Raw genomic sequence first — 14683 nt, 5'->3', positions numbered from 1 at the left:
GGTGCTTTTCTTTCTGCACTGGCTATCATTCTTAATCCTTTCCTCTTCCTTAAGAACTCCTGTCGTAATCCAATTAACGTCAATTAACTATATACAAAATTATAATATTTGTATTAACTTTCAGTTAGCTATACTAGATCCAGAAAATAAATAATTTTAAATGTTTATAATTATTATTATTTTTAAGGTTATATATCTTGAGAGAGAATGAGCGTGAGTGGGGGACGGTCAGAGAGAGGGAGAGAGAGAGAATCCGATGCAGGCTCTGAGCACTGTCAGTGTGGAGCCAGAAGTGGGGCTAGATCTCATGAACTGTGAGATCATGACCTGAGCTGAAATCAAGAGTCCACCCCTTAACCGACTGAGCCACTCAGATGCCCCTTGTTTTTTTTTTTTTTTTTAAACCTAATAACTTATTTGGGACGAGCTTTCCCACTGCTTTCAGACACTGGTTTATGTATAATGTAACATCCTGGTGCAGTATCACAACACTAAATTATTTTGGGGCTGCCTGGGTGGCTCAGTCTGTAAAGCATCCAACTCTTGATTGTAGCTCAGGTCATGATCTCACAGTTTGTGAGTTCAGGCCCCACATCGGGCTGTGCGCTGACAGCCTGTAGCCTGCTTGGGATTCTCTCTCTCTCTCTCTCTCTCTCTCTCTCTCTCTGTCTCTCTCTCAGCCCTTCCCCATTTGCACTCTCTCTCTCTCAAAATAAATAAATAAAATAGACATGTAAGTTATTTTGTTAATTCTTGGCAGTGCAGATTTTTCCAGTAGTTTGTTAGACCTTGAAAGCCGTGTCTTTGTCTTGCAGGATGCAGGCTGGCTGGTGGGAGTGAAGGAATCAGACTGGCTTCAATATAGAGACCTCGCCACCTACAAAGGCCTCTTTCCAGAGAACTTCACCCGGCGCCTGGATTAGGGCCAAAAATATTGTAGAAAGAGCCTATCGGGTTTTTAAACCCGCGGGGAAAACCCAAAACGTTCACTTTTGCTATTACACTCTTAATGATTTACAGGCTGGTGCCAGACAAAGCTTGGAAAGATATATCAATGGAGCATGTGTGCAAGAAAAAAAAAAAAAAAAGATAAAAGAAAAAAAAACAAAAAAAAAAACACAAAAAATGTGAGAGAAAAAAGTAAATTACAGATAAGGTCCTCACTGGTTCCCACGTTATCGATTAACAGGTTTATTTGTGCTTTGTCCAAGCTGTGGAGACTCTTGTACTTGATCCCCTCCCACCAGTGCTGCAGTAGCTTTCTCCAGACCAGAACCTTAATTTCTCTGCGCCAAGTGTATGGTATTGAGCGGCTGTCCTGCAGAAGACGTGATGAGTTATCCTGTAGTTTGAGATTATCTTGTTCCCTTGCACAGGTGTGAGCACGTGCTGGCTCTCTCCCAAGTTTACGGTGTTTAAAAAACTGTTGGCACACGTTTTCAGTGTTCTTTCCCACCACCTCTCTCTCTGTATATGTATAAGGACACACAGGTACACACGCTAGTTCCCATCTCTCCCCGATCTATGTGTATGCCCAGCACAACGCTACATATACATAGTTGCCTTTTGCTTTCTTTCGTTCCATCCGAGCTCTTTGCCTCTCGAGTGTCATTGATACATGCATTGCCCTGGCTGTGTCTGGCATTTACAGTTGTAGTTTTGCCTCCGGGCAAAACCCGCCATCCCATTGCCAAAACAGTCGACAGTATCTGTGTTTTGTAATGTGCATTTTTTCAGGATGCCATGACGAATAGCATGTCAGAGCTGCTGTCCCTTTGGAGAAAGCCGAGCCTCATTGTCTAGGTGTCCGGCTGCGGTGGCTGGAGGTAAGCTAGCTGGGATGAGCAGCTATGTAGTGTTAACTTTTGCCTTTCTAAGATTGGCTGCCTGATGGGGCATAAAAGTCCACCCCCAAAGAACACTATATATATATTAAAAAAAAAAAGCTCCTATATATTTCCAACTCTTTATATTTATGCGACTCATCTTCCCAGATTGTCCCGAAATAAGATAGGTGATGTATGCTGTATCCACAAATCATGTGTAACGACTATGTTTTCAGTGCTGTGTCATTCCAAATAAACCATTGGTAATCTCCAGCAATTATCCTACTTCCTCCGCAGAGTCCTTTGTTTGGGGAAGCTTGTTTCAGTCGGATGCACTGCTTGAAATAGTGTATTGTTGGAGTTGTTATTTGTGCGGAAATACGCTTGTTCCTCCGGGTTGTGCTCCATAGCCCGCCTCCCTTCCCCAGAGCCCTCCCTCCCAGTCATTGCTGGTCATTCGGTGTCCCTGCTGCCCAGCAATCACTACAGCACAAATAACAGCTTTGTGGACAGAGGCCCCTCGGTGGCACCGGCTGTGACCGTCTGTGTGTCACCGAAAATCTGACGACCTTCATCATCAGCAGTTTCCTTTCACGTCAGCCTCATCTTTCGGTCACTTTTCTTTCTGACATGTTCATGTTCATAGGGACGTACAAAGAGATCACGCGGAATAGAAAAGTCATTTCACCGGGCCATTGTTTATAGAAGAGCGTTCTTAAACAAACAAAAATCCTTCATTTGATTCACTCTTCTCTGCTGGCGTAATCCTGTATGCAATGTTGGCTGGTCTGGAATAGGCATCATCAGACTTCTGAATCTGGTGTGTTTTCCTGATGTGTGGTTTCAGCTCTCCTAGTGCATTCCCTTCACGTTTCTTACTAGGGAGATCGCTGTTACGGAGCTAGGATTTTCCCAGCGGCTGATTTGCAGGGAGGTTGGTTCATCACGAGTGCTACATTAGTGCAAGAAAATAACAGTCCTTGCCCGGTGGCATAGCTGATAACTCCTCACATAAATGGCAGCGACTTAAGATGAGTCCTAGAGAGCCACTCCTGACACTGGAGTACGAAGGACCCGGAACTTTAAGAGGAGACTGGAACTTTAGTTCTTATAATAAAATACACCTAGTGGTCTTGAAACATAATTGGTGCCTCTTCTGGCGCAGTTCCTCTGAGACCCCCCTCGCGCTCGCCACCCCCACTCTTAGTGGCTCCACAGGTGCAGAGCCTGGGGGTGGGGGGGACACAGCTTCTCAGACACACACCTGTGTTTCTTCCCACACCTGTAACATTCCTAGATGCATTTAACAAGTCCTTCCAAAATGACAGGTGCTTAATGAGCCCTTTCATCCTGGTTTAGAGCCTTTGAAGAAAATACCAACAGCAAATACAAGTGATTGGATTGTTCCAGAAATCTTCAAGGTCCTCCATTTTCCAAAGCACTGAAAAATGAACAGGATGGGGCGGGGGGGCGGGCGGGTGGTCAAACAGGGGAAAGTGGTCTTCTCCAGAAACGCTTACAGATAGGGAGTGAATTTTCTTTTCCACTGAATGGATTTTCTACGGGACATGTGGTTCCTAGCATGGAGGTTCTTCCCACCTCTGTCAGTCTGACTGCGGTTTTGAGGCCACCAAAGCACCCTCAGAACACCCCCTCGCACTATGTTGGCAAATTTGCAGCAGTGTTTTACTCCAAATGGCCTTGACCCAGCAAGCCCTACCCACTGTTTGTGCCCACTGTTTGTGTTTTCACATTTCTCTTTCAAACCCGGTGGCACCTGGACCTTTGAATAGTTCCAGAGCCCTTCAGAGAATCACATAGAGCAAGCCTGTGGTCTTTATTAAACAGACACCAAACTGGCATTCCCACCAGTACCTCAAACAGACGCTCATTTAAACCTGAGTGATGTTTCTAATTGCCAAGCGAGCCCTCTCCCGATTTGAATTTTTAATAGTGTATCAGCGTAGCTGGGCCCTGGGACAGGGACAGCTCTGTGCGCCGTGCTGTCACATTGCCTCTGCCGTGGCCTGCCCCTCTTGACACGGCTGGGACAGCTTCTGAGGGACCCCAAACACCACCAGTAGCTCGATCATGGCCTGGGCCGCTAGGAAAGCATGTGCTGGCCCCGAATGCCGAGCCATCTCTCATCATATGCCAAAGCCTATGATCAGGCTGTTGGAAAACTCCTAGCAAGACCCCACGGTCCATGGTAATGGCCCAGCAAAGAGTCTCTGGGAAACTGCAAAGCTTGTGGGAGATCAGGGAGTATAAAGAGAGCTGAAACTCCGAGCTTGAGGCCACACAAGACAGGTGGCTGAACACCTCAAAGCCTTACCCACAGGCTGCTCTGCCTTGCTGGGACCCCACTGCTCCTTCCAGAAGAGCCCAAGCTGCCTTCCAGTGTTTACTTGGAACCCGGCTGACTGTCTTAACCAACACTATGTGCCAGACCTTGGACATGAGCATCATGCATTCATTCCCCTGCACAGTGGCACAGCCATGGTCTTCTTAGGACTCAGAGAAATGCAATTGGACATGGGGTGGCTGTGTAGAGAAGACGGTGACCGATACTCTCGCAGCAAACCTAGAGAAAGAACAGCCACGGGGTTCTATTCATCCTTGACCCTGGCCTCAGTCAGACCTGCTTTCTCATTATCCTGCACGTGGAGCCACCTGGGAGGAGCCCTGGCTGCTGGAGGGCAGCACTGCCCAGGGCACACAGCAAGGGTGGATACATTGCTCACAGAAACCGAAAAAAGTGTGCTGGAATAAGCCTAATAGTCTGGCCACGAAGTTTGCAACTCCTTGGTTATCCTCTTTTTTTTTTTTTTAATTTTTTTTTTCCAACGTTTTTTATTTATTTTTGGGACAGAGAGAGGCAGAGCATGAACGGGGGAGGGGCAGAGAGAGAGGGAGACACAGAATCGGAAACAGGCTCCAGGCTCTGAGCCATCAGCCCAGAGCCCGACGCGGGGCTCGAACTCACGGACCGCGAGATCGTGACCTGGCTGAAGTCGGACGCTTAACCGACTGCGCCACCCTGGCGCCCCCATCCTCTTAACATCGCTTACGGGAGCATCGGCTGACTTGTTCAGCTTGAATGCTAACTGAGACACTACGCTTAAATCTGTGCAGATTGAGAGGAAGGCCAGGTACCCTGAGGCTCTTTCAAAAGATATCTAAACCTTCTCTTAGTTTCCTAGAATCCAGCAGATTCCCTGTCCCCTGGGAGCTCAGGTCCGACACTCAGGGGGTCTCATGCCTGTAGGCCCGGTCAGAGTTGTGTGTTTACCTGGCCCAACATCCACTGCGTGGGGCTGCTCTTAGCCCTGGGGAACACATGTTGATAACACTGGAAAGCCCTGCGAAGCCGGTGCAGGGCCCGAGCTCCTTGTCCGTAAGACATTGCCACCTGGTGGATGCCCCTCTACCCTCCCGCCCCCTGGATAAATACCATTAAACCGTGTCCTGTGCTCTGCTCTGCAGAAACCTGCCAGGGACCACCCAGCAATTTCTGTGGCTTTTGATGATGCCACCACACCTCTCTAAACTCTAAGCCCAAGAAAGGAATTTTCTTGTTTTCTTGCCTGATTGTTCCTTTGTCACCTTCACTAATTTTTCTTCCTGCTGCAGTGGGTGCTGGAGAGGGGTGTCGGCTGGGGCGTTGGGCGGGGTACATTATCCTCGATGGGTGGGTGTGTGTCCCAGCTGTCCAGACAGTGTTTGCTTTGGAGCGTCTTATTGCTGCCAAGTCCGCATGTGCGTTCGTTCATTAAACATTTGTCAAGCTCTTGCCAGGTGTTGGTTACTGCACACGGGGAACCACATTACTGAGACGTTGCATCAGTGAACTTCTTTCAAAATTCCCCCTTATCGCAGCCCTGAGGGTTCCCCCTTTCTTCGGAACCGCCCCTTCCTGGGCTTCATGTTCCAGATGACAAACCCCTGAGTCCCGAGCTTGTACTGTCATCCCTGCTACCCGGTGTAGGAATGGTCCCCGTCCCTGCCAAGGAAGACCTTGATCCTTGTTGCCCCCCTCACCTCCCTGCTTCCCCTCTTCCCAGTTTGCGGGCAGGCCCTGGACTAGCTTCCTTACCCTGATGTCAGATGTACGGCTCGCTCTCCTCTTCCTTCTCCTCCACACACACACACACACACACACACACACACACACACGTGCATGTGCTAATGATGAATATCTGCGTTTCACATCTAATCCCCAGGTCTCTGCTTGGCTGTCAGTATCCTCCACATCTTCACCAATACGTGTCTTCTGCTCCCTCAGGGGAGGCTCAGCACTGAGCCACGTTGCCGTCCTGCTGCACCTCTACACTGCTCACCCTGGTGCAACGCCCCTTCCCTCTTGTCCCGCCTCCTCCACTAGTTCCTCCTCTGCCCTAAGCCCCACGGTTCTCTGATTGCATTCCGTGTAAAGTGATGTCAGTTACCCTTCCTTCTCTCCACGAACTGAGCCACTCTCTACCGACCTCCTCTGCATTCTGAGTCTGCAGGATGGATGTTGTGTACAGGTGCACCGAGCGAATAAACGAGAGACTGAGAGATCCATGAGTTCAGGGACGTGCAGAAAAGCTAATCCAGAGCATGGAGTTAAAATCTGAAGCTGAAGATCACAAGAAATGATGGAATTCTTTTGTGATACTGGAGAGGGGAAAGCTTTCGTACACAAAACTCCAAAGTACACAAAGTATGTGGCTGAAAGGAAGTTTGAGCACACTATAGAGAAATTTTATGTAATGAAAAGTACTTTAGATAAAGTTTAGACCCATGATAGAGTAGCTGAGGATATTTATATGAGCCAAAACTCACAAAGGAGAAATATCCAGAAGACATACATTCATTCAAGTCAAGTGATTAATAACATTAGTTACTACGATCTTAAGTAATTTTAATAATTTATCATTTTCTTTATCTTTATTTGTATTTGTAGTATCAATAAATTACTGTTAATAGGAAGTATGATAATAACTAACAATCTTGATTTGCCAGACACTCTCCTAAGTGTTCCACGTGTATTAAATTATTTAATCCTCACAAACCTGTGAGGTGTGGGCTGATTTCCCTTTTCGAAGACGAGGAAGCTGAGATTTAGCGCAATGAGAACCGGGCCCAGTCACACGGCCAGGAAAAGTGGGCCCGGCCGTGGGCAGCCTGGCTCCTCTGGGTGCTGTAGCCTCTGCCGCCGGCCTCCTTTCTGCTGCGCCCAAAGGGCACGGACGGCCAAGTGTCTGAGGCACAGACTCAGTGGATGCCAGGTATGAAAAACCCTCAGCTTCCTCATCAGCAGCCCAGGGCAATAACCTGCTGAAACGATGTGATCCTGTTTGGTGGCCATCAGGTTGGTAAAAATTTCGGTGTCGGATAACATAGCATTGGGTATTTATTGAGAATGTGTATGTGTGATTCCTGGAACCATTGTCCCCAGGATGATGTTCCCAGGGAAGCGTGACTCCCAGCATGCAGAGACCCTAAGGTGCTGGTGCCAGCCTCACTGGTGACAGCCAGTATGCACAGCAGTGCCTGTCGCTGGCGGTGGATGAATCAACGCAGTGGCTGGGAGCAGAGAGGAGCAGTGAGCTAGGTGTACAGACAGATGGGCAGACATGCATTCACAGAATGGTATGCCATTTACAGAGTGGTGAACATGCATTATTCACAAGCAATTTTCTGTAGTTTTCACAGGTACATAAGACACCAAACCTATAACAATTCTGTCTGGGGACGCCTGGACAGCTCAGTCGATTAGGCGTCTGATTCTTGATTTCGTCTCAGGTCATAATCTCACGGTTTCTGAGACCGAGCCCCGCGACAGGGTCTGTGCTGACAGCACAGAATGTGCTTGGTTTCTCTCTCTGTCTTTCAAAATTAATGAATAAACGTTAAGGAAAATCCTCTCGTTTGAGGCTGGAGAAAAGGGGAACCTCCAAAAAGAAGACACTTACCTAAAATCACCAAGCACACTGAGTATACAACTGGTAACAGGTTTCCTGCTGCTGTATTTCCGGGCTGTTTTACTCACTATGCTGAGTCTTTGCTGTTAACAGACTTCCCTTACCTGAGGAACAATATAGAGGACGATAACATGTATGACATACCTGGAATGGCCAGCAGGGGATGCTAGAAGCCAGTGTAAGTAACTGGATGCACTCAAAATAGTGTATTTTTTAAGCAGGAAGTGCAGAACAGAAAACAAATGGGAAGTATAACAAGATCACATTTTTGCATCGAAAGACCGATCAATGAGGACAGATTTTAATCCTTTAATCACAAAAAGACGAGCAGGTTGCTGAAGACACAGGCTTTGAGAGCCTGGTAGACTAGAAGTTCTTACTGTGCTCTTTCTTAGCTAGGCAATCTCAAGTAAGTTACTTACCCTCCCTAAGTCTCTGTCTCATCTGCAGACTGGGATAAATAACACCTACTTTATGCAGGGAAGGAATCAACATGTACATTGACATCCAATAAAGCTTATGTGATATTACTTAATGGATCAATGATGACTGTTATGACCTTTAAAAATTAATCTCACACAAAAGGCAATAAACTATTAATTCACAAGTGCTGGAAAACTCTACACATTCTGAGGTCCAGCACAATTTCCTGAAAGGCTGCTCTTCAACAATAGCTTGTCCTCTATGCGTACAGGCATGTGAGAGATATTCTTGAGTTCTGCAGTCTCTCTGAAATTTTCTTTGTGGCCCCTACTCTGTAGAGCTTAAAATAAATTATATATATATATATATATATATATATATATATATATATGTATGTATATATATATATATATATATATATATATGGAATGGATGGTGTGACGGGTTTTGTACTTTCTTAGATGTGGGTTTGAATCAAGGCTTTGTTACTTACATGACTCTGAGCAGGTGAACAGAACAAGATGTTATAACTACCTTGACATGTTATTTGAGGAATAGATTGTCATAAAAATTACACTGTACTTAAGACTGATCGCGTTTATTTACAAAGCAACCACCTTGGCCCAATCCCTGGCCCTTGGTGGATGATGTCTCCAGAGTAAGCATTACTATCCCCATTCACAGTGACTTTCCCAAGGACACACATCCTCCAAGTGGCAGGGCTTGGACTGGAGCTGTCATTCTGTCCTTGTCAATGTAATAAATCTTCACAGACTCAGGAGGTGTCATTCAGAGCTTTCAAATGTTCCTGTTGGGCAGCTCCATGCTGAGAAGGACCTCTCCCCTCAGCCACCATGTGTCAGATTACAGCATCGGCTGCTCAGAGAGTGGGGGGGCCCCTGGCTGGGCCCCACGACTGGACCACTCACCAGACAAGCGGGTCTGGAAGGCTGGCCACACGTGAAGGCGTCTGAACGGGCAGGTCCCTACAGGCCGCGTGCACCTGGCAGCCACGGAGCCCGTGGGAAAGGCAGGCAGGATGTGGAGCTTTGGCTGAGGTTTCCGGGCTGCCCTCAACTCTTCTGGAAAGTGCCCTGGCCCAGCCCCGCCCCGACACCAGCAGGGCACGGGGCTGGTTTCTGGGAAGCTGCGGGCGGCCCCGAGCAGCACCGGGCCCGGGAGAGTGAACTGGGCCCTAGTGAGGCTTCCTCTCTCCCCCACTGTCAGCCCCTGTTTTAGTCCAGTGTGTTCAGTAGTGACTTGCATAAAGTCACATTACCATCCGTGTCCCAGCCCAGACTGCGTGAGAATTCTGTTCATGACAGTTTCTTCTAATCTTCTATGCAAGGAACACAGTATGTAATTCAGTGTTATTGACACCCTGATAATAATATTCTAAAACATATGGTATCTCATACACGTATATTAAATGTATAGCATCTTCTAAGCCTTTCTGCAAGTACTCTCCATACAGAGGCATTGGTCATTATGAACACCTCTGATCTATGTCACTGTGGTCACAAAGCAGCATAGAGAGACCCATTTCAAGGTCATGATATCGTAGGACATTGTAATAATTCATGATAGACTATTTCTCACACTGTCACTAGGTAACACCTCACAACCAGCTGATAGAAATATAAGCACTCGTGTGCATGCGATGACTGTCTCCAAGGCAGCAATGTTGGGGACAGTTCTGTCCCTGCCATCATCGTTCTGATCACTTGATATGTGGCAGGTGCGATCATCAGGAGACACTCAAGGAGTAAACGTACATTTGTGAGCTTGGGCCCATCTTGTCCCCTTAGCACAGACCACAGGCCTGTATCCCACAGGCCCCAGGGGACAGAGAAGAGAAGCAGAGAGAAGAAGGGACGATGGACAAAGAAGCTCCTACGAAGAGGGTGCTGAGAGGACAGGAAGTGGTCATCAGAAGACAGGGAAATGCACAGAATAAGGAAGAATTTCAAGTAGCTACTGTGACCACCTAAGGAGAGGTAGAGAGAGAGAGTGGAAAGTCAGTAAGAGAGAGAGAGAAATAGAAATAGAAACTGGGTGTTAGAGATGGCCAAACAGATGTAGGGAGACAGATACGCAGACACAGATAAGAGACATGTAGAGAGAAACAGAGAGAGAGAGGGAGAGATCAGGAGGAGACAGAGGAGAGATAGAGAGAAATAAAGAAGGAGAGCCAGCTGGAAAGGGAGATGTGGAGAGAAAGACGTAGAGGGATGGACGGCAACAGGAAATGAGAAAGGTGAAGAGCTAGACACAGTGAGGGAGACAGAGGGACGTCAGGAGGGGACAGGGACACGGAAGGGCAGCGGGAGCAGCACCAGTGCAGGTGACGGAGCTGTGACCCCCCCCCCCCCGGGTGACACATGTTCGAATCCAGTGTCTCATGAGGGGCTGCAGGAGGGCGATTCCTCCTTCTCCAGTTCTAATTTCTCCCTCATGTAATGATCCTGAGCCCATGAAGTGAAGCTGTCGTTCGTCAGCTCTGTGCTGTCCTGAAATGTAGTTTGTATGGAGACGGGCGCGTACGTGGTGACTCTGTACTATTGTGTCATTTCTGGTTTCAGTCATTTCTCACCTGAGTCCTGGTGCTCGTAGTAAGAAATGGTGTTTGATCCCACAACATAGATGCCAGGAGTGCTCAGAGTTCCGGGTTATTATGGCTTTCACTTTTCTCAGTGGATATCTACAAAGGGAGTAATTTTTAGAGACAAGGATTCAATTATAGATCACAGTTTTGCTAATCCTTAAAAATTGTATACTTGCATTTTCCCCTCATACTGACATCTTGCTAAGTAACGCTCTCAACATGAATTTAAAAAATATGAATATAAACAAATTGTAATCACTGGCCCAGAGGATGCAATTTAAGATTTTTTCATTCTCTCTCCCCCCGTCCCCCTCCTCTAGGGCACCTTGTGCTCATGAATAAACTCTGGGGCCAATACTGCCCTCTTTTCTGTGCTGTAGCTTATAGCTTCTTTAACATTCTGGTGGAGGAGATTTCTCACTACTTTTCTTGTTTTAAGGATTCTCTTTCTGCTCTAGGTGATGGTAGTTTTATACTTTCTTAATTTTGAAACCATGCCCCATCTGGCCCAGCAGGGATTTTCCGGGACCGCAGACACTCACGCTTGCCTGGGACAGTCTGCTCTTGGAGCTCTTCCTGTGACAGCCTCGTGTCCCCTTCACGTGGTCCCTGAGCAGAGGATGGTCAGCCAGAGTCCCTGCCCTTCCTCCCTTCCCAGCTTCTGCGATGACACCTGTTATTGTACTCTTTTTGATTGCAGCCATCTATCAGGTGTGAGGTGCTAGCTCAATGTGGATTTGATTTACATTTCCCTGAATTCCAGGTAAACAACAAAATCATTTGTAGTTCATGTCCAAATATTGCATTGCATTTTTCACTTTCCTGTAAATCTGACAACTTTGTGAGGCTGCCTTTTTACTTGAGGAGGAAATTCTCTATCAAGTTAATTTGTTATGAATGCACACACACATGCACACACACACACACACACACACACACATTTACCTTTGAGAAGGGTCCAATGCAGACCAACATAACTGATCCTAATTTCTTCTAATAAAGCTGGTTCAATGATTATCAGATTTGCTCAGTTGTTTTCCAAAGTCCAATGTGAGGAATGTCTTAAGGATCCTGACGGTCATCATCTGTTGACTGGGAACACTAATGTGTGCCTCACAGAATTTTACAACTCTCAAGGGTTACGAAAGTAACGTTTATGTTTGAAAAAGGGCCTGGTCCCAGCCTTGAGATGTAGTGGGTACTCTGATGTAGTTACTGAATTAGAAATGACAGGTCCACTCAATGTGATGTGTTCACGGTACAGAGGAGGGATGGGGGCGCGGGGGTTTGAATCCTGCCTCAGCTGCTCATGGTTTTGTAATATTGAAGGAATCGCCTGTTTTGGGGAGCTTTAAAGATGACTAACAAAGAGGCGTCTGGAATGAGGGTTTTCTTCTTCAGCTTGAAGTATTTAAAGTTCTGTGATTCTCTAGAGAAGTGTGAATGTCCCGGATGCTACTTACGACTTGGTTTTTAAAATGGGACTATTAACCTAACAAAAGAGAAATATATTTAAGGAAAAATGTGGATTCAACACAGTGTTATAAACATGTAAATGGAAGAAAAAAGGAAGAATATTTTACGGACAGTCCACTCATCAAAATATATCAATGTCTTTCCTCTTTTGGGCTTTCGGGCTTGTCCCGTTCACCGAAGGTTGACGTCATGTCTGCATCCATTTATTCCACGTGACCAAGGGAAGAGGTCACACTGGACGAGATCTCAGACTCTCTGTGGGGCGGAGGGGAGCTGCCCCAGGTGAGGCGAGCACGCCAGCCTCTCAGAGGTTAACCGAGCAGGTCCAAGCTTCAGCATCTGGCCCTCTGCACAGGGTCTGCCTGAGTCCACACCTGCTGTGACCCAGCCGCCTCTCCCCTGGGGCTGAGGTCTGGGGCCATCACAGCAGCTTCATTCATGCAACAGCGGGATGATCTGGGGGGACAAGACGTCCTGCTCCCTCAAGTGCAGTGTAATTTCTCTCTTCCTGGAGTCAGTGGGGTCCTGATCAGAACCCTCCACTCTCCACATAAGGGTGGCTACTCTTTCTCTCTTGCTGAAGAGTTTTCCCTATTATTTCTTTAAACATGAGCATCTTTTAAGAAATATGACCTTTAGTGCCACTTAGAGAAGAGCAGGCACACCCCACAGCAGGAAGAGTAGAGGAAAGGTGAACAATGGTTACCTGCTGACATACATCTCCAGGCCCAGGATGGAGCCACTCCTGCCCAGGGTCCCAGGTCAGCAAGCAGAAATGTAGGTCCCTTTCCTGTCCCTGTCAATGCTGCCCTTGACCAGAAATAGTATATCCCAGCCAGCCGGTCCCCATCACCAAGAATCTGTAATGATTTCCCTGTTCTAAATGGGATCAGATATGCGACCCCAGCCAATCAACCTGAGCCAAAAGCTCTCTCCTTATTCCCTCAGTGACCTGCTAGCCTTGTAGGGAGATCCCTGAACACCACCTAATCCTTCCTGTTCCCCCTTGGCTGCTTCTAAGGCTCTATAAACTCCCTCTTGCCCAAATCCCTGGGGAACCGTGTCCACTGCTTGTGAGGCACTGAACGCCCCAATCCGTGGATTATTCTTCTTTCAATAAAGGACATAACACACTACAAACTAAATTGTTTCACTTTTGTCATTGACACACCCAAAAGAGTATTTGGCTGGAGGTTAGGGGCAGACTTCATTACCCACTGAGCCTGGTGAGCTGTTGAGAGACTTTAATGTGAGTAGTATTTGAATAAAAATGGTAACAGTAATTGAGAGAAACAGACTTTTGAATGCTGACCATGTGAAATAAAATTTATTTTCAGAAAACAGTAGAAGGTTGTGGATTTTCTCCCCCAAAGTAAGATTTTCTCATTGGTGAAAATCTAGAAAATAAAGAAAGCAGGAAGAAAAATGTCACCCAATTTGTCACCATCCACACTGCTCACCTTCTATATTGATACTCTTTCCACCTGCCGTTTTGCTGGTCAGATGTCTCCCCCATTGTCACTCTCTGTTTCACTTAACACTTTAGCACAGCTGCCCTAGACACCTGCTGAGGGTCTGAATGATGGGCCTGGAATATTCTTTTAGCAGAGCATCTACTCAACACCTCACCATCTCAGCACAACCTCAAAGCCTGCATTTTGGGACACTTTAGCTTTGAATCCCGGTTATAGATCAGCATGTCTGCCCTCCAGTTTTACCAGGAGGAGGAGTACGGGAGCTGGGTCTGGTCATGGGTGCTGCAGGACCCAGCCCTCCAGCCCAGCTGTCCCCACTGCCCTCGCCCTCCAGGTGGTCAGCCTATAATGAGTATAACGAATTACTATAACTATACCCAGGAAGCCTTGGTATACTTGCCATAAGTGAAAAGGAATTTTCGTTTCGGTTGGAAGTCAATGCTATCTTTATTTCTCACGCATTTCCGGTGCATTCCTCAGCTGACCCCTCACAAGGCTCCGCCTTTCCCATTTTTGAAGATCTGACCCTGGGACTGCAGGACCTGGTCCCACCGCCTGGTCTACACCGCCCCTGGGTCGATGCAGGCTTCTTCCTTTGGATACACACACACACACAAACACACACACACACACACACAGGTGTGCCCACACAAGCCAACATCCTTTTTTTTCAAAACTAATCCTATGCTATGAGAAAACATCTACTGCCCAGAAAACATCTACTGCCAATAGTCCAGTGTTGAGGTGAAACACCCGTCCCCAACATTTCCTGAGCCTTGTCTATGCACCTGGGACAGGCTACACGCTTTGCTCACATTTCCTGTTCACTCTGCCTGCAAACGAACGAGGTCCCTTTTGACAGATGAAGAACAGGAGGAGAAACAGCTTGCCCACGACTGCACAGCTATC

General features: G+C 47.1%; 1 protein-coding gene across 2 annotated transcripts in view; it reads left to right on the top strand.

Moving 5' to 3' along the window:
* The window catches only part of AMPH (amphiphysin), a 248408-nt gene extending 246302 nt beyond the window's left edge, over window positions 1–2106 (top strand). For both annotated transcript variants that reach the window (XM_027071625.2, XM_027071623.2), the window contains one exon: window positions 816–2106. In XM_027071625.2, the coding sequence (XP_026927426.2) occupies window positions 816–923 (108 nt within the window). In that variant the 3' untranslated portion in view covers window positions 924–2106. The remainder of the gene's footprint in view (window positions 1–815) is intronic.
* The last annotated feature ends 12577 nt before the right edge of the window (window positions 2107–14683 follow it).

This window comes from Acinonyx jubatus, chromosome A2 (assembly GCF_027475565.1).
Source record: "Acinonyx jubatus isolate Ajub_Pintada_27869175 chromosome A2, VMU_Ajub_asm_v1.0, whole genome shotgun sequence".
NCBI lineage: Eukaryota > Metazoa > Chordata > Mammalia > Carnivora > Felidae > Acinonyx > Acinonyx jubatus.
The sequence above is the reverse complement of the archived record's forward strand: the minus strand, read 5'-3'. Positions and strand labels throughout refer to the sequence as shown.